This window comes from Mus caroli, unplaced genomic scaffold (assembly GCF_978045245.1).
Source record: "Mus caroli unplaced genomic scaffold, Mus_caroli_1 scaffold_12, whole genome shotgun sequence".
In the NCBI taxonomy this organism is placed as follows: Eukaryota; Metazoa; Chordata; class Mammalia; order Rodentia; family Muridae; genus Mus; species Mus caroli.
Window position 1 is genome coordinate 62,217,982 of NW_028227267.1, and position 26,782 is coordinate 62,244,763.

General features: G+C 49.0%; 1 protein-coding gene across 1 annotated transcript; it reads right to left on the reverse strand.

The window, feature by feature from the left end:
* Positions 1-4,251: 4,251 nt before the first annotated feature.
* LOC110308887 (L-gulonolactone oxidase) lies at positions 4,252-26,782 on the reverse strand. Its single transcript, XM_021181219.3, has 12 exons — positions 26,579-26,782; positions 25,580-25,681; positions 23,341-23,466; positions 21,589-21,683; positions 20,004-20,094; positions 16,741-16,926; positions 14,451-14,558; positions 13,716-13,792; positions 8,094-8,243; positions 7,489-7,653; positions 5,633-5,723; positions 4,252-5,151 (listed from the first exon to the last, which is right to left on the reverse strand). The coding sequence occupies exons 1-12, from the start codon at positions 26,579-26,581 to the stop codon at positions 5,023-5,025; spliced, it is 1,323 nt and encodes a 440-aa protein (XP_021036878.1). The 5' UTR covers positions 26,582-26,782; the 3' UTR covers positions 4,252-5,022.

Below are 26,782 nucleotides of genomic sequence, written 5' to 3' on the forward strand. Positions count from 1 at the left end.
AACTTAACCTCGGCGCTGTCAGAACAGAGGAAAGAGGGTCCCTGGAACTTGCTGGTGTTCGGTGAGCCTCAGGTTCCAGTGAGAGATCTTGTCTCAGAACACATGGGTAGAAAGAGACCAAAGAGCGACATGAGGTCACGCATGTAAAAATGAACAGCTGAGACTGTATAGGGGTCTCCATACATTGTAGAGTACTCATGACACTTGGAGCACCTTCAGCTTTGGGAGAGTTATGTTCCAATGAGCCACAGAGGCCAATTCCTGAAGCCTGAGACTTTCCCTTCCCATCACAACACTGTCTGTGAGTTCTGACAAGGTGGAGCGGTCTCCCAGAGAAGGCACTGACATCGAGGCAAAGGAGGCTGCTAGTGGGACACATGGGTGTTTTACTCTGTAACTGACAATTCCCCGAGGAAACTGATCAGCAGGAAGCCACACGAAGAGGCAGTTTTCTTTTTACTTGTAAGGACTCGGAAACCTGGGGCACCCTCTGGACTATGGCATCTCCCATCACCATCCCTCCATACAGTCTTTACCCCTTTATTGGTTGTTTATCTCTCTCTGCTCATGCGGATTTTAGTTCACTGCTCAGCCTGAACTGTTAGGTTAGCTGCAGTACCAGGTGCTGCCAGCAGGTGATGCTGTCCAGCCATAGTCTATATCCCTATGGCACACATCTAGTGTGTTATCTGCAGAAGTTGAGAGAAGCCATAGTGAATGACAGGGCATTTATTTATTAGTTCGGAAGCTAGTAAATATCAGATGAAGAAACCCAAGGAATTCACTGTGGCCTTATAGCTACCAAGGCTTCTAGCGCAGTGTCCTCTCCAGACCTAGTCTTGCCAGGTGTTTTCTAGAGGAGCGTGGTCAATCGAGTATGCACAAGGAAAATGAAGAGACAGTGTAGGACCAGTGAACACGGAGCCAGCCTTAGTCTTTGAAAGGCCCTGTCTCATAGAGAAGACATCAAGGCAAAGCTGACATCATCAGGTTTTAGTGACCTCTGTTCCCCATTGCCTGGTCACATTAGGCCTCTTTGTGGGTTCCCATTTTAAGACCTCCTTGGCCTGTGTGATTAGGCTCTTTGGAATTATATTTCTGGCTCCCAATCTCCCATTCTTATGATAAAATCTGTCTTAGACAAAACCACAGGCAGGGCGCTTACAGGGACCAGAGGACCTCACTTGTAAATCTGAAGCCAGCCATGGTATGTGGAGTTCAGTGTCTGCTCTCTTCTCTGAGACATTCAAGGTCAGGTTTTTTTTTTTTTTTTTTTTTTTTTTTTTGTTGTTGTTGTTGTTTGGGCCATGGCAGGCACACACATTAGGTTTAGATTTTCACCTCTGTTCAGCTTGTCCCCCTCCTGGAGACAGCTTGAGGTCCAGTCCAGAGATCTGCAAGAGGCTACCATAGAGGCTACCATGGGATGCCTAGAGAGATCCCGTCCCCTGAGCTCTGTGTTCCTTCCCTGTGTTGGCGAATTTCAGTGACTTTTTCCAGTCACCTCTACCCATCTGCCTTCCTGGCAGGTCACATATAATGTCTTAGTGAAGCCTCTCAGGTGACAGTTTATCCATTCTCTAGTTTTGCTTACTTCCTACTGCTGGGACAAAAAGACCCCAATAAAAGCAACTGAAGGGAGAGCGTGCTTATTCTGGCTGGTAGTTCCAGACACAACCCAGAGGCTTCATCTCCTGACAGTTCTACAACCTCCCCCAAACATCTCCACCACTTGGAGATCAAATGGCCAGGCATGTGAGCCTGTGAGGACATGCACATTTGGGCCACCACGCAGGTGGCCTGGTTAACTTGTCTAAGTTTGTCCTATCTGGAGCCAGAGACTCCGGGGCACAAGGACCATTTGTCTTCAGCCTCTAAGTGTCTCCTGTATTCTGGTTTGGCAAGAACCTCAGAGTGATGAGCAGTACCTGAGGAGTATGGGAAGCAGTGGGCATCTGGAGAGAAGTGGAGTTGGTCACCTCTCACCCAGATTCAGCCTGGAGAACTGATGCTGTACCTCCCTCCCCACCCCATCCAAGGCATAGCACACACTGGCACCCATCTGTTAACTCGATTTTCAATCCTTGCATGTTCTGATGATCACTGCCCACTTTCTTAGAGTCCAGGCGTGGCAGACAGACACACACCTCAATACCCACGAGTTTCCACAGACAGAGAGGAGGCTAGTGTTTGCCACCAGGGGACAGAAGAGCTGGCTCCCCAGGCTTTGGCTTCAGCTGACTGGGAAGCCGCTGACAAGATGGAGCTCAGCCAATGGGAACATGGGACAGAACAGGAGAAAAATGGGGGAGGGGCTCAGCACATATCACTCAGGGTCACAAGGGTGGCACATGAGAGTCGGCAGGATGGGTGGTGTTCAGTTGTCAAAACACCAGCTCAAAGAGAGAATGAATTAATTACATCCATCAGAACTCCCAAGGATGCACAGGTGCCCTAGCCATTAGAATGTGTGTTTCCACAACACTGGGCTGGCCAAGCAATCTAGGAATTGAAGAATGAAGGCACACAGAGGTTTCAGATCTGTCATTGGACCAAGTCCCTGCCTGCCTGCCTGTCTGCAATAGAATGCTCAGTTCGTGGACTTTAAGCATGGAAATGTAAACTATCTAAAGTATATACTGTGAAAGGAGCCCCTGTCTCCAGCAGTAGCAGATGCTCTTCCCGGCCTGCTGCTGGGGTAAAAATACCATCTTTAGGATGAGCTGGTATGAGTAAAGTTGGAGTTCAGTAAATACAGAAGGGAAGTCTGGGACTTGTTAAGGGGAGGGGGGGTTGGGCAGGAAGGGGATTGCAACACCTGGGATGTGAATAAATAAAATCCATTAAAAAGAAGACAATCCATGCTTGTTTAAGCATGGGCATGGAGAGACACACAGCCAAGGAAAGGACAGAAGGACATTTGAGGAAATGAGGGCTTTTCAAGAGTGGAGTCGTGGGGATCTGGATAGTCCCCAAACTTAATGGGATGGGGGTTATTTGTGAGTTAAAACCGGGTGGGAGGTTCCACGTGTGGATTTCCCCAGAACAGGGTTCATTTCTTGTCCTTCTAGGGGGCTTTCCAGATGTGTTGTGGCATCAGAGGGATAATGGGAAAGGCAGTCTTACAAGCCCAGTGGTGGATGGGGCCATTACAGCGAAGCCAAGGATGTCAGTAGACATGTAGTCAGCCATGTTGGTCCCAGCGGGGCTTGGATGGCTGTGCTCTTCACAGCATCCTGATAGCAGACAGCTCTGGGCTTTACCGTCTCTTTAAGCAACAAGTAGTTGGCCTTTCTCCACATGCCTATCCAGCCTGTCTCAACCTCCCCTACCTTTGGCTGAAGAGCTTAAAGACATCGCCTTTTGTAGCTCGCTTTGAGATATTGAGAAGTCTCTTTACTTCTCTGAGCTTCGGTTTCTTCTTTTGTGGAAGGGCATAGGGGTGGGGTGATTTGGAAACTGGAGATTTCCAATGCCTTGGGGTTTAGTTTGCTATTATTTCCCCCCACCCAAGACACTCAGAGCCTAGAAGAGAGAGCTAGGAGCTTCAGCAGCTGTAAGCCTTCTTCTGATCCTGTGCTGGGAATCAAACACGGGTCCTCTACGAGAGCCAGGCATGCTCCTACACTCTGAGCCCTCTCCAGGCCCACATTTACTCGTTAGCGGCACCAATCCATTTCAGAGTGGCCCCAAGGAAAGCAACCAATGAATGCATCTATAACGAGAGATTCAATGTTGAGCTCAGGTACCTATGATTTCACAGGCCCCAGTCTGCCAGGCAGCCCGAAGGCTGCAGACTCTGGCTGGAGTTAGTGTGGACTCTTGCGGCCCCAAAGCTTCTCCCAGTGGGCATGTTTAAACTTTTGGCTTGTCAACGTGGTTTTCACACACGAGAAATAGGCAATCAAGTTATAAGACTAATTTCAAAGCCCATCATGTTTTAAGTAAGCGTCTACCCTTAAATATTTGTTATTGTTGATACTAACGTGTCATTGTGGCTCCATTTGCACTTTCCTAATGATCAGTGCAATGATATTGATCACAGATTCCCTAGGATGTAATGATATTGAACATGTTTTTCTGTGTTCATTGGCCTTGTGTACCTGCTGTAGAGAAATATCTATCCACATCCTTTGCCCCTTTGCTGATCTGGCAATTCTGTTGGTAAGAACATTTTGCATTTTAACTCTCTACGAGATAAAGAATTAAAATATAAAGAATTAAAATATGAATCCCTCAAGGACAAAAAGATATCTTTCAGAGTCTTTTAATTCTGACAAAGTACCTGGAACATATTGGTTCTCCAAGGAACATTCCAGAAAGGCCACAAATCAAACTGAAATCATCTCTGTGAAGAGAAAGATGGAAACAAGACCCAGGGAAACCCAGGGGCACGGTGAGATCCCAGCCCAAAGAATTGTCTCCGAGGTGAAGGGAGAAAACACAGGGATCAGCAACTGGTTAAGAAGACGAGGCAAATTCCACTCTAAACACCACCCGAAAGAGACACTGTGAGGGCCAGGCCATGGCAGTCAGAAGGCCACGTGGACTCATCTGGAAGATGGCTTGCCCAGGACTAACAGACAGACTCTGGGCATCTGAAAGACCTTTAAGGATAAAAGTAAGCAGAGCATGCCTCATGCTACCTCTGTTGCCAAGGGATCCCTTCTGAAGAGGGATGGAGAACTGCAGGCCCCAGGGATCTCTCTATACTTGGTGGACCAGTAGAACCTAGAAGGACCAAATCCTTAGTCTGGACCCATATGATGCAAGGGGAACCCCTTTCTCCTGAGATGATTGTAGTTTATGTATGGCTCGTGGAAGTGCAAACAGGAATTTGAGTGAGAGGCCACTTCTTGCCTGGGGTGTTATGAAGATGATAAAGAAGGCAGAGGCCTCGGCCAGAGCCCAGCCCTTCCCTGTGGTCAGGAGAGGTCGCTCCCACTGTGCCTGTGAGACACTGCCCTGCCCCCTAAAGGCAGCAGAAGTGAGGGGTCAGGGCAGCTTGCTTCCACTTCTACTTTAGTAGAAGACTTTTTCCAGGTACGAATTCAAGAACATTCCAGTGGGGTCCAGCTTCTCGCGGATGTCACAGAACTTGTGAAAGGCGGGGTACATTTTCTCAAAGTCCTTCCTGGTGCAATTGTGGGCCTGTGGACACAATCAGCAGCAGCGGGCTTTGTCCTCACAGAGCTATGTCAAGCAAGGCTGCACTGAGCCTGAGCCTGCACTGACACTGCCCCTCCCCCCCCACTACCCCCCCCCCCCGACAAAAAGGAAGGCCTTAAAACGTACCCAGTGATAGCATGGAGGCCCCAGCTTCCGTCCCACCACTACACAGGCCTTCCTTAACTGTTTTATTTGTTAAGCGGGCACACTGGTGTTTACCTTACCCTGTTCGCTAGCGCCATAGGAAAATATAATAAAGTGAAAGAAATCTCTAGGAAGATTCCCAAGGGATCTGGGCTTCAGGGGCCAGAGCGCAGGAAAGGCATATTCTGGTGCCTTTCACTAACTCCTTAAGAAGCTGGGAGGATTCCTCAGAGTTAATAGGGAGGAGGGCGCCCTCTTGTGGACATAAGGTGCACAGCAGTTGCCCCGTGGCTATGGGGAAATGTCTGAACGTTTTTACCTTTGCCCAGTGGGGCCTGCCTCCAAACTTCTTCATGATGGTCTCATAGGCCAGCCAGTAGTCCAGCCGAGGCACATCCTTCCCATAGGGCCTAAAGTAGAGAGGAAGAAGGTGGCTATCCGGCTCTGTCCCATGATGTGCCTCCACAGTCTCAGGTGCCTTCTCTCTGACCTGCCCCTAATCTGGCAGGTGACTGGAGATTAAGCTGGCTCTCCCTGCAGAACAGCCCAGCCAGGACAGATGCCTGCTCACTGCACATCCCCAAGGGTTCCCCGAGATGTTGTCCCCTCTAGTATTCAGCAGTTGGTACCTGGACATTACTGTGAGTTTAATCTTGGCCAAAGACTGACCAAGGGTAATGGAGCTGAAAAATTCCTCTTGTCCAGGTTATTGCTTTACACAGGTTAGCCACCATCATATACAATAGATACAATGTATTGTACAGGCATGCAGCCTAGGACAAGCAGGGGGGTGCTGTGCAGGGTGATGTTCATTGTGATAAAATTGTTAATGGCGTGTTTGCCAGAATATTTCCCCATTGCAAGCAACTCTCGACTGTCACACAATACCCACACACACTGTTCATACATACAGCATTCATATAATAGACACATAATGCACAAATTCTCAATATCATACTTATACCCAATACTTAAATGCAACACACACAATAGTTACACATCTAGTATTCATACACGACACACACATACATAATGTGCATGAAATTTGCACAGCACCCCGCCCCCTACCAGTCACATACCATGCTCACACATATCACACACATATGGTACTTTGGCCAGTGCCGTGGACTCCCCAGATGACTTTCTCCATGTCTGGAAAGCAAGGCTGTGTAAGCTAATGAAGCTCTCCAGTTGGTCTCTTGCCCAGCTACTCAGCCCCATGGTGACTGATCTCCAAAGCTGACGTCAGTGCTAACACTGCAAACGCATTCAGATGCATCCCATGGCATCCCTCACTTCTGCATTTGCGTTCGATGATCGAGAAGCTGAGACACACAGACAGCTGACGCACGAGCCTTACCATAGCTACATCCTCCATGAACGAGACGACTGTTCTTTCAGTGAGTCTTTCAGAAAAGTGTTTGTGGCTCTTTGAGGCCCCCTAAACACTGAATTCGGCTGTCCCTGGCTTTGCAAGGATTTGGGGCCTTACACATGGGGGAAGAACACCCTAGAAAGATCAAGGTGGCCACTTTTTTTTTTTTTCAAAGCCAGAGAAGGCCTGAGTCTTGTGGCGGTGTGAAGTGAGACTGGAGGTGGTGTGGGTGGTATGTGAGGGATACATCTTAGCAAGAAACCAGAAAAGACTAACTCCCTCAGGCACCTCCTGCAGGCTAAAAAGAGAGAAAAGAAGGCCAGCCACAGGCTTGGGTTCAGTCCCTGGAACTGACAAGTACCTCTCTGCAGGCAGGAACCCAACATCAGGTATCCGCCTCTCTTCTGTTGAACTTAAACTCGGAGCCCATCCCAACATAGCCTGGCTTCCAGGCCAGCAGAGATCTTACTGGGGTGGGCACCTGAGTGAGAATATATTGCTCATTCCGTTATATAATCCTCATAAATAATAAATATTCCTCACTGGTATTAATTCACTATTGATGCTAGAATATAGCGATGTAGCCTAGCCTATAAGTGGTATATGTCACAAGACTCTATAGGAGGGAGCATTTTAAGAACTCAAAGGAGTGAGATGCCATCACTGGCTAAGGTCAGTGTAATCTGCCAATAGAGAAGGTAGCCTCAGAAAATGGCACTGGAAGATTAGGGAAGGAGAGGACTCCCTTTGCAGTCGAGCGGACAGCTCCCTACACCCCACACCCTGCAGAGAGCTTTCACCTGTACATGATGATGTTCATGTAGCAGCTGTCCCTCTGGAAGCACGGGCTCAGCAGGATTTCATCACCTCGGGTGAAGCGCACCTCCACAGGGTAGTGGGCCACCACCTTGGGGTGGGCCTCCAGCATGGCCTTTAGCTCCAGCAGGGCCTCCTTGGTCTTCTCCCTGCCCTCCGCCCAGGAGAGACTTCAGAGTAAGAAGGGACTACCGCAATCCTCCTCCTCCATGGCTTTATATAGGGGACCTGGGCCTGAGCCTGGGATGCTCAAGGCCCAGCTCTAGAGGAGCCCGTTTTTTCATGGTATGACTGGGAGAGCGCACTATCTGGGGAAGGTCTTACATGGGGATGGCCCTATCTGGGGTAGGTCTTTTTTGAGACAGGGTTTCTCTGAATAGCCCTGGCTGTCCTGGAACTCACTTTGTAGACCAGGCTGGCCTCAAACTCAGAAATCCGCCTGCCTCTGCCTCCTGCGTGCTGGGATTAAAGGCATGCGCCACCACACCGGGCAAGGGTAGGTCTTACCTGGGGATGGGATCTTACTTGGGGATGGCCCTATCTGGGGAAGGTCTTACCTGGGGATAGTCCTATCTGGGGGTGCTCCTACCTGGGGATGGCCCAGTCTTGGACATGCTGCTTGAAGCGACACTCGTAGGAGAAGATCTTGTGGCTGAGGTTGCTGCTCTCCTTCTTGCAGTTGAACAGCAGCCAGAAGAAGAAGCGGTTGATCCAGCCCACGAGGCATGGCAGGTAGGTGCTGCAGGTGACAGGGCAGAGGGGTTAGGGGGCCCAGCATTTACCGTGCCAGCTATGTGAGGGCACAGGCCCTCACTCCTCGTCTCCTAGCTGCCTTGTTGTATCCAGGCTGGGCCAGTGTGGTGTTGGTCCAGGTAGGAACAGTGCCTTCCATCCCCTGCTTTATCTCACCTTTCACCTACCAACAGCCCTTAAGACTCTGTGCCGTGTCTTGTCACTTCACGCCACCCAGTAACAAATGTCCATGTTTCAAGCCTTACTGGCTAGCTAGGGCAAGGGTGAGTCGAATTTTAATTTTAGCAGATGCCTGCCAGGTTTAGCTCCAAAATGAATGTTCCATTCACTCTCCTTCTGTGATGGTTTGTATATGCTCAGCCCAGGGAGTGGCACTATTAGAAGGTGTGGCCTTTTTAAAGTAGGCATGGCAGTGTGGGTGTGGGCTTTAAGACCCTCATCCTAGCTGCTTGGAGGTCAATATTCTGCTAGCATGGTGGTCTGTGCTCAGTAGTAAAACCCTAACTAAGACAGAAGTTGGTATCGGCCCCAGGGTATTGCTGTGATAGGCCTGATCATGATTTTGTTTGGAAGAATATGGATTTGGGGACTTTGGATTTGGAAAGCCATGGGATGTTTTAAGTGGGGCTTAATGGGCTATCCCAGTAGGGATATGAAAGACTTTGTTGCTGTGAGTGATTTCAGCTGTGCAGACCTGGCCCAAGAGGTTTCAGTGGAGGACTTCAGTGTGTGGCCTAGAGACTGTTTTTGTAGTATTTTGGTGAAGAACATGGCTGCTTTTTTGCCCTTGTCTGAATAATCTACCTGAGGCTAAGGTGAAGAGACACCAATTAATTGCACTGACAAAGAAAGTCTCAAAAAAGCCCAGCAGAGACTTGTTCTCTGGTTAAGTCTCATGGAGAGTGTTGTGAACAAGCATAGCAAGCTGAGAAAGGGAAAATATAAAATATATGGTTTAAATATTAAAGGGAAACCAGAGAGTAGAACAGAGCTGAAACCTATGTTCTAGGAGATAGCAGATTAAGGGAGTAGGGCTTTGGGGCAAGATCCTACCCAAATAAATTTAGATCCAGGCATGGTGGTACACACCTTTATTCCCTGGAGACAAAGACAGACAAACAGATCTCTGAGTTCAAGGCCAGCCTAGAACAGAGCAAGAGAAATTTAAATCTAGGCTTGGTGGACCACACCTTTAATTCCAGTATTTAGGAGACAGGCATGTAGATCTCTGAGTTCAAAGTCAGCCTGCAGAACAAGTTCCAGGACAGCCAAGCTTAGGCACTGAAGGAATTGGGAAACAGAAAGCTGGTGATAATGTAAGAGAACAAGGGAGCCATGTTCCAGCCCCAGCAAGCAGCAGAACTCAGCAGCTTTGGCTACGTGGCTCTGGCTTTAGAGTCTAGAATAGAAGGGATTACTGAGACAATTGATGCTGGTTAGCTGGAGCTATGAAATCAGAGATTAAGAAGAGACCAGCATCATTGAGGTGAAATCTGGGATGTGTTTTCTGAGAGCACAAAAAAACTGTGTTCCAGAGACATAGCCAAGGTTGTACCTCGGGCTTCAGCTGTACTTGGTAATGGGTACACCCAGGTGGTACTGGTTTTGAAGGTCATGAAGAACAACTGAGGCTTGGCACTATGAGAGGCCATGGAAGGCCATGGTGAAAGTGTAGCCTCAGTTACAGTTGATGGCCTGTGACTGAAGGGGTCATGTAAAGGAGTTGAGGCTTGGCATTATGAAAAGAGCCTATGAGAGGCTACTGGTGAAGCCTAGCTGCAGCCGAAGACCCCAATATATAAGATATACCAGTATCACGAAAATACGGGATGACCACGAAGAATAGCAGCAGCAGTAGAGTGGATCAACCTGAGCTTAGTGCTACTGAGGGCATAGCTGGAGAAGTGACCTAAGCCCTTTGGAGGATCTCAGAAGATCATGTGTGGATCCCAGACATTGAAACAATTCAATTGTAACACTGAAGTTGCCTTGGAGACCCCAAGATGTTCAAGATGCCAGAGCTCTGGGCTATCTGCTGAGGAAAGCTGCTAACAGGGAGTGGAACCAGCCCATGAGAAAGAAGTTTGTTGCAATCAACAAAGATGAAAAAGGAGTTGGAGATCTGAAGACATCAAACATGGAGATGCAGAGTTTGGAGTTTTCCCAGCTGGTTTCCTGACTTGCTTTGGGACTTACAGCTAAGTGATTGAATGAATTTCAGAAGAGACTTTGAACTTTTAACACTGTTGAGACTATAGACTATGGAACTTTTGAAGTTGGACTAAACATATTTTGCATTATGCTATGTTTAGGTATGGCCCCCATAGACTGTTATGTTTGGACAAGCCTATGGAGCCAGGGAGTGGAAAGTGATGGTTTGTATCTGCTCTGCCCAGGGAGAAGCACTATTTGAAGGTGTGGCCCTGTTCAAGTAGGTGTGGCCTCTTTGAAGTAGGCATGGCACTGTGGGTGTGAGCTTTAAGACCCTCATCCTTGCTACCTGGGAGCCAGTCTTCTGCTAGCAGCCTTCTGATGAAGAAGTAGAACTCTCAGCTCCTCCTGCACCATGCCTGCCTGGATGCTGCCATGCTCCCACCTTGATGATAATGGACTGAGCCTCTGAACCTGTAAGCCAGCCCCAATTAAATGTTGTCCTTAGAAGAGTTGCCTTGGTCATGGTGTCTGTTCACAGCAGTAAAGCCCTAACTAAGACACCTTCTACACCCTGGAAGCCTTGATTCAATGATGCCAAGAATAAGCAGCTAAAAGGAGCCAGTGTAAAAAGGGTCTTCCTGTTAATTGGAAGAAAATAATTTTTAGAGTGTGTGTTAATTTCAGTTTTGTATGTTTAGCTTTAATAAATAAAAGTGTTTTTTTTTTTTCTAAAAAAAAAGGAGGGGCAGTGTCCTGGGAGGGTCTTGGGTTAGACTCTTGTCTTTAGAAACAATGCTGAGAGCTCCTTAGGAAACTTTTAGAGAGCTCAGTGCTTCTTGGGCCAAGACACAGCTGCCTCCTAAGCTTTTGGCTCTCAAAAGTTCACCATGCCATTGTTTTTATTTATTTATTTATTTATTTATTTATTTATTGAGACAGGGTTTCTCTGTATAGCCCTGGCTGTCCTGGAACTCACTTTATAGACCAGGCTGACCTTGAACTCAGAAATCTGCCTGTCTCTGCCTCCCGAGTGCTGGGATTAAAGGTGTGTGCCACCACGTCCGGCTTGCCATTGTTTTTAAAATCTACACACACACACACACACACACACACACACACACACACACACACACATGAATACACACATTCCACACATATACACAGAAACATGCACAAACATACATGTATGCACATCTGTGCACACACATAGACACACAAGCAAATGCACAGACACATACACACAAGCATGCAGAGACATTCATACACATACATGTACACACTCACAGAAGTAGGCACAGGACCTTTTTTCTTTATGAAAACCCTAATTGTTCATTGTGGACTTGCTGCAATGCCAAGAACATAGTTAGCATTGCCCCAGGGTGGTGCAGGGTGGTGCAGGGTGGTCCCAGCACCTGTCACACCTGCCTGGAAGGGACAAAGTCGTGTGCTATGTATCCAACATTCCTCTGTGTCCTCTATAGCTGGCCTGGAAAGCAATAAGAGGAAGACTTCTGGAAGGGGACCATAGTGGCAGCAACATCAAATTCCTCGAGGCAGGATCCCTGTCTTGCAATCTGCTTACATCAGGAAGACAACCCAGAACAAAGTACCTGGATGACCAAGCTTCAAGTGACTCCCTGTCAATCACAACGTTCCTCCCACTTCCAACAGCATGCCATGGAATGAATCTACAGCCTCAGAACCACTGGGATACTTGCTCTGACAGTGACTAACAGGCCAGCCTCAGTTGCTCAAAGCCATCCAGTCTGGTCTGCTATTCACTCTTGGTCTGACACCTCCTCCTCTCAGAGATAGCCAGTGATATGGTTTGGGTGTGGTGTTCCTCTCCAAAGTCCATGTGTTAGGAGCTTCATCTTTGGGTCTAGGGAGATAGCTCAGGCAATAATAAAAATGCTTTCTGGATTAGAATGAAGGTCTAAGTTTCACTCTCCAGAACCCATGTAGAAAGAAAAAAAGCCAGGATAGCAGTGTTTGCCTGTAACCCTGTGCTGAGAAGGTAGAGTCAAGTATATCCTGGGGTTTGCTGGCCAGAGAGTCTAGTCAAATTGATAAGCACGGTGAGACTGTTTTAAAATCTGAGGAGGAAAATGATGGGGAGAAAATGGATGCCTGGTGTTGACAGCACACACACTGGTGTGTGCACACACATATACACACAAACACACACATGCACACACATATACGCACACACACATGCCCATATTCACATCACACACACATGCATACATATATATATATACATGTACACACATATATACACATGTACACACATACATACACATGTACACACATATCCATATACACATGCACATATGTATGTATATATACATGCACAGGTATACATATACACACACATACATATATACATACACACATGCACATGCTCGCACGCACACAGACAGACAGACAGACAGACAGACACACACACACACACACACAGAGGCTTAGTCTTTAGCAGGTGCTACTTGAGAGGTAATTAGCTCATGAGATGGGTGCTACCCTTATCAGCAGGTTGATGTGCCCTCAGTGATATCATAGTTGTGTGGCCTAACAGGAGGTAGGGCTTGGTTGGAGGAATTAGGTCAGTGTCCGAATGTATCTGAATGTCTACCTATCCTTAGACCTTTCCTTTCTCTCTGCTCCCTTCCTGTTGTGAGGTGATCAGTCCCTTGCCACTGTGCCTTCACCATCACAAGTCTCTGCCTCAGTCCCATGGCAGAGGCATCAGTGACCGTGGATGGAACCTCTGAACTCGTGAGCCAAAATGCCCTTTTTGCCCTTTAAAATAACTCTCATGTGTTTGTCTCAGCAACGCAAAAACTAACATTAGAGTCCATCCACCCATCTACCAAACCACCCACCTACCAAACCACCTACCTACCAAACCACCCATCTACCAGACCACCCACCCACCAGATCACCCACCCACCAGACCACCCACCCACCAGACCACCCATCCACCAAACCACCCACCCACTTTCCTACCTCTCCTCCTCCTGACTCATATGGACTCACCCACACCCACGCACACATCCCCCTTGCTCTCCCAGTCCACTGGCTCACAGCCCCAGGGCTGCCTTATTAAAAATACTCCTTCAAATTCTTCTAATTATTTTCCTTGCTTTTAGAATGAACCCTAAGTTCTTCAGGTGATTCTGATATGCAGTCAGGGATAGACCCAGGAGACAGTCCCAATTTGCAGGTGTAAAGGCAGGACTCTTCTGATGGCCTGTATCCTCCACAGCACACAGGAGAGTGGACAGAGGTCTTGTGGCATTCCTACCTGGTCCAGAGCAAGAATTCCAGCAGGTAGAATCCAATGGCATAGTCCCAAAACCAGTTAGATGCAGAGGAGGGCTCCTGGGAGGGATGGTGTATCATGAGTTAGAGACCTGGGGCTCAAATGCCTGCTGACTTGTTTATGATGATGTCTGACTAGAAGACATGTCTCAGGAGTGACTTCACATTAGTGGAGGAGGGAGAAAAGTGAGATGACCGACCTACCAGGACAATCTGGAAGCCTTATTTCTTCATAGTGGAGCTAATTTCCACTATGTGGGTCCCAGGAACTGAACTTAGGTCATCAAGCTTAGCAGTAGATCTCTCTTCTTTTCCAGGTGAGCTATCTTTCTGACCTTTATTTACTTTTTCACAAGACAAAGATGCCATCTGTCCCTCCTTCTGAGATCCTATGGTCTAGATGTCCATCAGCCACCCTTCGGAAACCCAACAGTCATCCTACAACAGTCACTCTCAACCTTTCCAATGCTGTGACCCTTTTATACAGTTCCTCATGTTGTGGTGACCCCAACGACAAAATGATTTCTGTTGCTACTTCATTACTGTAATTGTGTGGACAGTCCCATTTCCCCGGGCTGCCAGGACAACAAATGTCAGCTACCTTGGGATGGGGAGTGTGTGCAGGCTATGGGTGCTGTGAGGCTGGGGAGTGTGTGCTAGTGATCGGTAGTCCCCTGCTGCAGCACACTGGGCAAGGTCGGGGCTGCACTGGAGCTACCTTGTTGGTGTGATCTTGGTAGATGACGCTGACATTCTCACTGTGAGGAAACCAGAGGAAGCGGAAGTACTCAGACTTCTTCAGGTGGCTGTCCAGGTTGTCAAGGACCTGGCAGAAGAGGAGAGGGAAGAAGGAGAGATGACTGTCAACTTAATTTGACTGAGAAACACCAGGTTAGTGAAGCCCACTTGGGTGGGCCTGCGGGCATGTCTCCAGAGATGATGACATCTTGAGGGCTCTGATCTCATGAGCAAGCCAACCTCTTGATGGACTCATAATGTGAAGACACTGTGGGAAGTGATAGTAGGTCCAAGGCAGGGCGTGGTCGGAGGAAGCAGGTAACTTGCCCTGGTCCCTCCCTGTACTCCCTTTCCAAAGATTGTTACTTATCCCCACTACCCTTAGAAAGAACTTAGAGATCTATGTTGTTAGTAAAGTTAGGTTAAGATGTTTTTACTAGTGACTTTGATGTAGGACATTTTAGGGAACAATTTGAAGTTCAGAAAGTTTCACCTTTAATAGCCAGGGATTTTTTTGAAGGCAGGGATCAAGAACACTGGCAACCCTAACTGGCATGCCTCTCTTGCCAAAGATGACCTGGTGATGAGGGTTTTGAATAATGTCTTATACCCATTTTTTGCCCTCAGTTTTATGATATGATTTAATAAAAAAAATGTGTTAGTGAGTAGGTGGGCATCTTGAGGATTTAAAGTAGAAATGACTGACTGGTTTTGACATAAAAGTTTAGATTTGTGATTCTTTTAAGATTTTTAAAAGTTTACTTTTAAAGGTAAATAATAACATAATTGATCCTTTCTTTGTATCCACAAATTGCAGCCCGCCAGTAGGAGAAACTGGCTGAGAAAACCCCCTTGCTTGCTTACTCTTTGGTAAGCTAGAACAAGTTGCAAATGTAAGTGGGTTCTTGGGAATAATTTTTTTTTTCACCTGTAACATGTAAAAAGGTTTATTCATTCGAGGGAATTGGGAAATGTGTCTTTTTCTTATGTTTAGTCACTATAATTGTTAACTAAAAGAAAAATAGAATATAGTCACATTGTAATTTTTATGTGACTTGAAAAATTTTGCTGGGATATATAAGCCATGGGAGAAAAAAAATATAAAGGTATTAGAGCTTTGTTCCATCCACCAAATATGTGTATGTATGTATATATGGTTGGCAAAATGGTTGGAGCTTGTTGAAGCTTGCTACCAAGTGTGTGAACGTGTGCGGAGCTTGTGTGTACGTTGGAGACAGGGAGACAGCCTAAAATGAAGCTCTAATAGACCCAGGACTTGTCTGTAATTGATTTCAGTGCTACTGCACTAGGTCAAAAGACGAGCGGGAGTCAGGAGACAGTCCACCCACCCAGATCTGGTACTCTGGTGGAAAGGTGGGAGCTGAGGGCCATCCTCTGGCAGGAAGAATCTATTGATCAAAAGCGCCAGCTTAAGCATCAGTACACTGTTAGCTGAACCGAACACCAGACAAAAGACGGAACAATGCAGTGTGCAAGGTCACCTCTTTCTGACGGAACATGGTCCTAGCTGTCCATCCCTTCCTGGACTGTGATGGTCTTCTCTCCTTAACCTATAAGACCTCCTTTGCAGCTGTCCTCACAGAGGCCAGCAATGGCCTTCTGGGATTGATATGACCTGGGTATTGACCCCTGATACCTATTACCTATTGTTTTAGGAACACCACCTTCTCCTCCCCATCTTCATTCCTGCCTAGGTCACCACTCCCTCCGTCTCCCTTGAGGCCTCTCTGTGTTCTCTCACCATCCAAATGCCCTGTTTTCAGAGGCCCATTTCTTTCACCAAAGCCCACTATTTTGGAGTGATGGAGCCTCTTGATCACTTGCCTAGGGAGTTGAAGCTCTCTGCCAGTTTTCCTTACAATGTGTTCCTATTTAGAGATTCAGCCCAGATCTAAACCTGTGGTGCCTTCCATGGTAAGGAAGTCCTGGCATGTCCTTTACAGGACCGGTGGGAGTTAATGCCCCTAAGAACAGCTAGTCCACACTTTGTCCTGAGGCAGCTCTCTGCCCAAACCCCTTCCACACCCACATGTCAGTAAGTTCTGAGGTGCTTCTGGGTTTTGCAGCCCACCAGGGTTCTGACCAGTCTCTCTTGGGCTAAGGAAGGTCTGGTGAAATAAGACCTATACCCCCAACCCCTGCCCTCTCGGGGCACCAGAGGTCCGTGGGAACTGTCCGAGGCTGGGTCCCTTTGTCAGGACCTCTATTTGTTTTCTGATGCTGGGAAATGGAGATCCAAAGACAAGTACCTCCTTGAGGGTGGAAGGAAAAGATGTCTCCAGAAGGTGGAACTGTGGCACACACTGCAGGGTGACAGTGAGGATAACACCCAGGCAGCCCAGGTGCACCCGCGCAGCCTGGAACACATCTGCATTACTTGACTCAGAACATTCCAGAACTACTCCATCAGCCGTCATCAGGGTCAGGGCCACCACCTGGCAGTGGGAGAGGTGTCACACTTTAGAGCCCGCTCAGTTATCACACTTTCTGGCTTGTCCTTATGACCGAGGCTAGATAGCATCTACCCCTGGGGGGGTCAACATGGCCAGTCACACTGCTTCCTAGCCAAGTCTACTGTTACTACTTAGAGGGCATTCTGGGAATTGGGAGATGGGGTGGGGAGGAATGGGTGAGAGGAAAACCATGGTATCAGCTCTCCACAGAGTGAGTCCATGATCATGTGACATCACATGGGGACCCTGCTGGCTTGGCTTGTCCTTCCTCATTCTCTGACCTCACAGTCAAGAAGCAGTTAGCCTCCTCTGCCTGGAGATGCGTTGAAGGCACAGATTCCCAAGGAGGATGCTTGACAAGACAAAGCGAGTACACGTATGCCCTGGGGTGGGGCAAGGGAAGGAGTGGGGTCCTATCAGCCTTCCCCAGACATGTGCAGTCTTCCTCTTCAATAGGGACACTCTACCCCCAGGAAATACATCCTCTTGGCTAGCCTCATCTAACCAGAAATAGTGTTTCTGAGAGCATTAAGGTGCTTGACTGCAAACTGATGGAGATCTCCATGGTCCCTACTTCCAGAAGCTCTCTAGCTCTCTGTCTCTGTCTCTCTCTCTCTCAGCTGTTGAGGACCTTTCTCTGTGCTCTGCTACCTGCTAATTTGAATGGAAATTGCTTCTGACATGGGCAGTTGGTGGTTGGTTGCTCAGGAGAGAGGGCAGCTCCAGCTGAACTAATCCTGATTAACAGTGACCAGAGAGCTGACAGAAACAGGACACTGTGGCCAGCTGAGGTGAGAGGAGAGGGGGACGACTCCGTGGTTGAAGCCTGGACCCTGCTGGAGATTCAGAGCCTTGGAAGCTAGCTTGCCTGTGAGATGCTTCGTAGGCATCTAGAGGCCTGTGAAGGGTGGGCTCTGCATTAACTGCTCCCATGACCTTGGCGGCTGATCCTCTGCCTCAGCAGGTAGGAGGATCAGGCGTGAAGCCTGTGATTAGCCTCCTGCTGTAAGCTGATTCGAAAGCTGTCTACCCCTTTGCACTCTGCTTCTGCACTTTTGCCTGAATCTGTAATGTCTCTCCAAGGAACAGGTGTTGGTTGCCAGCTGATGGGTTTGGGGGAAGCCATTGGCTCATGGCAGACTGTGGTCTCCCTTCCCCCACCTGCTTGAACCTGCTTGCTCAAGGGTGGAGCTTCCTGCTCATTCGTCCTGCCACGCCTACTGCTGGACCCTGCCTTTGCTGCTTGGAGGCACACACGTGTTCGTCCTGCTACTGGACCCCGAGATTGTTTGGCGGGAAATTGGGTTCCCTCCCCCTTCCTTTATAACTGAGTGTCTGGAAATAGTAAAATTGAGCTTTGATCAGAATGTTGTCTTAGCTACATTCCTTTCTCTCGCCGCCTAGCCCCTCTTCTCTTCCAGGTTTCCAAAATGCCTTTCCAGGCTAGAACCCAGGCTGTGATCTGCTGGCCGGACACAACAGCAGACCTAACCTCATCGCTGATCTATGGGTGGACAATAATCTGGTGGAGGCTGTGAAAATCAAGATTTCAGATCTAACTGAAATAAATACACTTTTGGGGGCATGCTCCAGAAGCGCCTTCATGTCTCTGGCCCCTTCCCGGCTTCTGTGTGATAAGTGGCTTTCCTGGGTCAAATCCTTCCTTCAAAACCTCCAAAACCATGAGCAAAAATATACTTTTCCTTTTTTTTTTTTTTTGAGACAGGGTTTCTCTGTGTAGCCCTGGCTGTCCTGGAACTCACTTTGTTACCAGGCTGGCCTTGAACTCAGAAATCTGCCTGCCTCTGCCTCTGTTGGGATTAAAGGCATGCGCCACCACGCCCGGCTTACTTTTCCTTGAAGCTGATTTCCTTAGACATTTTGTTACAGTGCCTGCCCCCCCCCCAATAGCCAATATAATTGCCATCCGCATGGCTGTAACACAGAATAAGCCCTCCCCTGCATTTCCAGACCTGCTCAATGGGGCTTCCAAAGAAAAGTAACCAATAAATCCGATGTGCATTTTTATGGTGACATTAGTTTTATCCCGATGACCAGTGTGTAGCAACTGACATGACCGTCTTGACACCAGTCCTAGATGGTGGAAAGAGCTGGGCTCATATTTTGGGAGTACTGTTAGGCTGTCTCTACCCCGGTTACCTCTGGGCTCCTTGGGTGGTAAGCCACAAAGGCCTCCAAGTTACCAGTGCCAACTGCTATGCCAACTCCCACTGCCAGGCTGCTCCTGATGAAGGTGCCTCTAAATTGCCTTGTGGCCAGAAACCATTTAATGAGTGCTAACTTGTAACCTTAACTCTTGAGCTGAAATTCTTCATTTTAGCTTAAGAGTTTTGACAGCAATGCACCCAGAAGCTAAGGGAGTCTACAGGTGCACACACCCAGGGAGCGGGATATAGGTTAAGATTCAGGCTTGTGTCTCCAGGTTAGTACTGTTAAACAGTTCCCCAAACTGGATTCTCATCGAAGGAAGTTTAAGATGTGGCTTTTGTTGAAGGACAGGTAGACTCTGCCACAGATGGCCCCTATTCCCACCCCCCACTCCCGGGCTCTGCCTCCCCTAGGGTAGTCCCATCTCCAGCCTGGCTCCTGATTATAACTTCCAAGGAGTTGTTGCCCCTGCCGTGCCTGCCCCTTTCCTTTTTTTTTTCTTTTCTTTCTTTTTTTTTTAAAGATTTATTTATTTATTATATATAAGTACACTGTAGCTGTCCTCAGACACTCCAGAAGAGGGCACCAGATCTCGTTACGGATGGTTGTGAGCCACCATGTGGTTGCTGGGATTTGAACTCTGGACCTCTGGAAGAGCAGTCGGGTGCTCTTACCCACTGAGCCATCTCACCAGCCCGCCTGCCCCTTTCCTTGTGCTGCCTTTGAGGATGTGCAGTGGTGGGGATGGCTTGGGAATGGCTAAAGCACTGATAAACCTGGGGCTCCTTCAGGCCTGATAAAGTTTAGGGGAAGAAGTGGTACTTCTGGCGGGCATCTGCCTGAGGCCTTTATGGAGCTGTACCTACCCTGAATGGACACAGGCGACTCACCTGGGTGGCCAGGATGCCGTGCTTGATCCCAGTGTTATGTGTTCCAGACCCAATGACGCCACCAACTGTCACATCAGACACGGCTCCCAGACTGGGCTCAGCAGGAGGAATAAGAGGGACGTCACAGATCAGTTAGGTTTTCTCAGGACAATGGGAGCCAAAGATGACATAGATGCTCCTCTGGGCAAAAGGTTCTCCTTCTGTCTGAGAATTCCCCTTTACCTTTGATGGCCCAGCTTGTGATCAGCCTATGTCTCTTGGTCCCTGTTTCCTGATCTCCATGGATCATCAGATTAGCTGGTTGGGACATGGGCCAGTTTGCAGGGAAGCCTATATGTTTAATCTTTGAGGTCTCTACAACTTAATAGCACCCCTCTCCCCTTCCCATCTCCCGAAGGCATCTTCTCCAAGCACAGCCACATGGTCTAGCTGAGACTCCTCTGCTCCCAACCTACTAAGACTCATGGTACTGTCCTGGTTCTAAACACACAAATAAATATCCCTGCAGGTCTGTGTAGGTGAGCTCGAAGAGAAGGAGGGGAGAGAGAGCAGAAACTTGTCCTACTGGGAAACCTACACAGCTTCCTCAGGGCTCTAGGAGAAAGCTAAGCTTCTTAGACTGGGGTTCAAGCCCAGAATGCTGAACTTAGGGTTCTCTGAAACCTTTTGGTACCCTCAACGTGTCACCGACATTGAACCTGTTTCCTGCCTGGCGCTGGTCAGTGACTGCCACCACCTGCCCACTGCTGGAGCTCCTTGAAGGTGGGCTTTGTTGGTCTTTGCCTTCTCCAGAGCCTGAGCAAGGTCTATATGTGTCAGTTATCCAGATCTTGGGAGAGGTGGGGACAATGGTTTCCATAGTGCAGAATTGTGGGGCCTGCACTAGGAAGGCTGAGGCAAGCCAAGCACCAACACTCGAACCACAGGATTCCACAGGGTTAATTCCAGCTGCAGTGAGATTTCTACACCCATGTTCAAACATCTGCCAGTGCTTTCTCCTGGATAAAATTCAGTCACAGAGTTACCTCATTAGCCGCACTTGACTGCTATGTTGATGGCAGCCCCTAGCACTAAGGTGGATAATGAGAAATGAATTTGGATGGAGGGACAAGAAAACCATCATAGGAAGGACCACCAAGGTCATGTAAACAGAGCGGTAGATGGCAGAGCTGGGACCGGAAGCCATATCTACCCAAGTACAAAGCACTGGCTCATTTAGCCACCGGGGACACAGAGCCTCCCATGCCTCCAGAGGTGTTTTTGCCTATCTTTATGTGTTGGGCTGTGTAGTTGTATATCATTACCAGGTGTAAGTTGAGTCCTTTTGGAAAGACTCAGTCCTTAGTGGTCTCATTCTGGTTCAAAACCATTGCTTAAAACTCTGCTAAACTTGGATCTGTTCCCCCCTTAACCCATGGGGCAATGAGAAGTATGGCAACCTGAGTAGGAAAGGCAGAGCTCTGAGGAGGGGGGTGCACCCCAAGAAGTGTGCCGGTCTCAATGGCAGACCCTTGAGAGTGTAGTCCAGAGCGAGGAGAGAAGAGGCCGCTCCTTCCCCAGGTGGGGCTGGCGGAGGGACTCTTACTTAGACAGGGCCAGGCCATGCTTGTCCAGCTGTGGGTGCAGGTCAGTCAGGAGGATACCGGCTTCCACTGTGACCTGCTTCTTCTCCTTGTCCACCTGTAAGAGCCGTCACAGGCTGGGAAGAATTAGGCCACGCCTGGGCCCTTGCTTCCCAGCCACGCCTCTCTGGGATGTGGGTACGGCTGTACCATCCTGTGGACAGCTTGAGGTACTTTTCAGTCTAAAGGGGAATATGAAGCCAGTCTGGGCTACATTCTCAAAGTCTGTTTCAAACACAAATTCCCTGCTCCCCGCCAACATCCCCAAGGAGGCAGGGATATTGGGGGGGGGGGAGGGCAGGGAATTTGTGTTTGAAACAGATTTTGAGGATGTAGTCCAGACTGGCCTCATATTCAAATATACAATCACTCTGCATCCACCCTCCAAGGGGAGAGATTATAGAAGCATGTCTCAGCTCCTTGGTGACTGTCTGACATAGTTCTTCAGTATTGCAAATGGAACCCGGACCTTTGCACATGCTGAACAAACCTGTCTACTGAGCTCTACCTCCAGCCCTTCAGAATATTTCATTTGAGGTCTCTCTCTTTTCACAGGGAAAGGAAATGAGAGGTGGAGAAAGTGAAGCGCTTTGCCCGGGGACACTTGGGCTAGGTTGGGGACTGGGCCACATCCATGCTTCTGCGCCCTGGAGAAGACTGGATGACTGGCACAGACTCTGTGGCCACCACGCCTGGCCTTGCTCTTTGGAGGACAGTCTCTGCCTGCTCGTCCACTGCAGATCGGAGCAAAGGCTAAGGACTGGGAAGGGAAGAGACATGTCTAGCACAACTTTCTGCTAATTGTCTGCATCGAATACAGGCTACTGCACCCGGAGATCTGACCTTAGCACAGGGGGTGACGCCAAGGTCCAAGGTCATGTAAACAGAGCGGTAGATGGCAGAGCTGGGACCGGAAGCCATATCCACCCAAGTACAAAGCACTGGCTCATTTAGCCACCGGGGGCACAGAGCTTGGAAAATCAATTGCCGGAGCCCAGTCCTCACTAATTAGCTATCAGGGTTAATCATGGCCGTGACTAATGTTTCCTGTCAGTTGGAGTAAACACCAGCACAGTAGAGAAACTTAGGTACTGCTGGTTGGCTGCGGGGAGGGGAAAGCATTCTGTGGAACTCAGCTCAGGGGAGCCAGGCCCTGAAGGTGAGGGCTGTAGTCCTAAGCACACATCTCTGGGCTCCTGAGTCCCTGTTAGGCAAGCGGGTGCTAGCTGAACTGCATGGATAGTATTCCAATAGGAAGCTAGCAGCAATCCTAAGTCCAAGTCCAGCTTTGCTGTTGTTTGCTGTGTGACCATGGGCAAGTCACTGCCTGTCTTTGATCTCCATGTCCCTATTTGTGAGCCTGTCTCAGTGCCACTTTGGGTTCTACTGGATTAGTCTACTCTGTGGGAGCCTGTTTCTGTGCACCTCTTTAAATGAGGAAGAACAGAGGCTACAGCAGGAGATGAGGAGATTCTCTCTGAGGCCACAAAGGGCCAAGTAGACTTGACAAGTGGCCTGAGCAATCCAAGGGGAGGTTCAGGTGACAGTTGTTCAGCAGGAAAGCCAAGGATCTGGGCATCACCCTGAGGACCCAGAACAGGGAGAAGCTAAGGACTGAGGCAAATATTGGAGATGTCATGCATGGAGTCTGGGACGTAGACTGAAGCTACTCAGCCTGGGCAAGGGCTGAGGAGGGGTGTCAGGGGCGCCAGTACCTGGAGAACCCGGTTCATCTTGCCCATGTGAATCATGTAGCCATCGGTGCAGGCGATGTCTGAAGGCGAGTGGCCGCCACCCACCACCTTCACTTTCTTGTTCTGTTGCCGGGCCAGGGCCAGCACCTGCCAAGTCAATGCCAGTAAGTAAGGCCCTGCTCAGAGAGGAAGCCAGAGGAAGCCAGGGGGGACTTCAGGGCCTGGTGTAGCCTGCAGAGGCTGCTGGTCTGGTCATGGTATGGGGAAAGGTTGGGGGAAGTGCCTTTGGCATTAGGGGACCCTGCCTGGCACCAGAGAGAGAGAGCCAGAGAGATGGGCTGTGAAGTAGGTGAGGTAAGCTGGGATTGAGCAGCCTTTAGCCTGCGGCTCTTGCTCCTCCTCCTCCTTCTGTAACCCCAGGCATCCCTTTCCATTTGGTTCCTGTGTTTTGAGACAAGGTCATGATGTAGCTCAGCCTGTCCTCTAGTTAGTGATCTTCCTGCCTCCCTAACGCAGGAATTGCAGAACTGAGCAACCATATGGGGTAGTTTGAAGGTCCTTCCCTTTTGAGACTCATGTAGCCCAGGTTGGCCTCAGACTCCCTTGAGTAGCCAAGGCTGGTCTTGAACTCCTGATCTTGCTGCCTCCTCAGAGCTGGGATTACAATGTATATCACCACACCAGCGTGTGCAGTGCTAGGGATGGATCCCAGGCCTTTTGTGCATGTTAGGCAAGCACTCTCCCCGGCTGAGCTATATCTCCAACCTCAGCTTAAAGGTTTTAAAAAGACAAATCCCATTGCATTCCTCAATAATAAAAAACCTTCCAAAGGCATCCCAGTGACTAAGGATAAGCCCCAAGTGCCTCATCTTGGCTGCAAGGAATCTTAATCTAACCCCATGCTGCAGTAAAAGCTCCCAGCGGGCGGGCAGGATCCATGGCTGGCTGTGACCCATCGGAGGGCAGGCACAGGTAGATTGTGTCTGGAGATACTTGGCAGAAAAGCACGTGGATCTGTGATGTCACCTCAGTGGATCCACTTACTTTCCCCGGGTCAAGCACCCTCATCCAGGTGCTATGGGATGCACATTTTAGGAGCCGTATCACAAAGCGATCCGTTTGCAATTGAAAATTGACTGAGGAATGCTGGCTGCACTGCCTGCTCCCCCCACAGTGCATTTTTCACGGAGGCTGAGCAAGACATTGTGTCAGGACACAATCCCTAAGCTGCTTGGTCACACACCTATTTTTTTTTTTATCTTCACTGAATTCTGCTGGTTCTCCATGGAAACACTACACCTTACTCTGTTAGTACCAGGAGGTCATGTAGGCTGCTAGCACATCCCAGAAACTGTTTTCTAAGGTAGCTCTGCCAGGAGCACACTTTTGGTTCCCTCTCTTATCCCCTAATAGCCCCAGCTTCATCAAAGCCACTTCTCACCTACCCCTGATGCTGCGTTCTTGTCTCGTAGGGTCCTCAGTACACTCATGGTGCCCTTCCCAGCAACCCTGATTCTTCCCAGAAAACCATCTCATATGTGATGTGTGACTGTGTCTGTGTGTGTTTATATGTGTGCTTAAGCATTCATGCATAAACCAGGCGTGGTGGCACACGCCTTTAATCCCAGCACTCGGGAGGCAGAGGCAGGTGGATTTCTGAGTTTGAGGCCAGCCTGGTCTACAAAGTGAGTTCCAGGACAGCCAGGGCTATACAGAGAAACCCTGTCTCGAAAAACAAAAAAAACAAAACAAAACAAAAAAAATTATCCATGCATATATGTAGATATGCATGTGTATGCACAGGCTTGTGCTTAAATGTGTATTTACGCAGGTATCTGTGCATTCCAGACTATATGTGCACCTGTGCATAGGTGTTTGTGCATGTGTGTATATGTATACATATGCACCTGGGTGTGTACATGGGTGTGCACGTGCATAGGTCTACAGGCATGTATGCTCGCACATCTGCCTGTGCCCAAGCATGCACAGATATATGCACACGTGTGTGTGCATGGAGTTTATTGCAGAGGTCAGGTTGGAGAGTGTAGACCTGGCTGCCCCTGACATACTGCTGTATAGGCTTGAAGTGGGCATAGTACATTACAACAGGCTGCAGAGCAGACCTGGAGCTGGGGAAAGCAGGAAGAAGAGCTTTGCATTTACCCAACCAGGCCAGCAGGAAACCCCACATCCAGCTTCTTCCAGAGCGAGGGCTGTGGCTGCAGGCTGGGCAGCCCATGTGGTGTTCATGGGCACCTACCTCTCTGACCTCCCCCACTGATGTGGGCTGGTAGTACATCTCTGGACTGCAGCCATAGGTCTTCGCCCAGTTTTGGAACTGGACCCCTTTGTACCCATGGACCTATACCAGGAAGAAAGCCAGGTCTCAGTAGGCGAGCAGTCACTGTCCTCTCTGTATGTCACATCACCAACCCCAAACCCCGTAGTCACAAAGAGGAGAGGACATGGCCACAGCACAGAGAGCCCCAGCTCCCTTTGGCCACTATGGTTCTTAGGTCAAGGGCCACTAGGAAGATCAAACAGCACCGGCTGCTCAGAAGCTGGCAGCCCACACCCGGTGTCCTAATGCTATCTTTGATCACTCCTGGTCAGAATGGTGGGAATTCTGCCCATTCTGAAGGCCAAAGCGATAGATGGGATCAAAGACAAGGACAAATCCTGATAAGCCAGGACTCAGGTCAATCCCTGCCCCAGGTGCGCATTATGGATGGCCCAGCAGATAAGCCCAGCAGGGCGGTCTGAGAAAGGGCTGGAGGAGCAAGGGCTGGGGTCTGACTTCCCTGGCAGGGAAGGGGTATCCCTTAGGTGTTCCATGGTGGTAGCACCTTAGCCTCCAGCCTGGGAATCAGAATCGTGTTTTCTGCACACCACTGTATAGCCAGCCAGATACGGTGGGTCTTCTGTGTGTCCTAGCTTATTAGATCTTACAATAATGTCATGAAACAGGACATTAGTCTTCTTCTAGCTGTCAAAATTAAGGCTCAGAGCAGACAGGGTCTTCCCTAAGTTTACAAAGAAGCCCAATGAAGGCATTAAGGGCTCAGCCCAAGCCTTCCACTTTCATATCTCTTCTAACACCCCAACCGTTCCCCAAGTTCACTTGGAGGATCCCCAGTGGCCCCTCTGATGGTCCCAGCCTTGGTCTGACTTTACCTTCCCACACTTGGCTCACAGATGCAGCCTGGACACAGCCGGCTGTTATCTACTGGAGGTCTCACGGACCCCCTATCATTCCTACCATGATTCCAGCGATCAACAGGGTCAGACGACTTGACTTGATGCGTCCCCACAGGAAGTTGAACAATGCCCTGGGCAGCAGATGCAGTGGTCAGGCAACCTCGGCTCTGGGTTACCTCAGGCGGAACGGGACTGGAAGTTTAGCCACAGGTACCAAGAAAGGCAGGAAACTAGTGTTGAACAGGCTCCTCCCCCTGCAAGACCC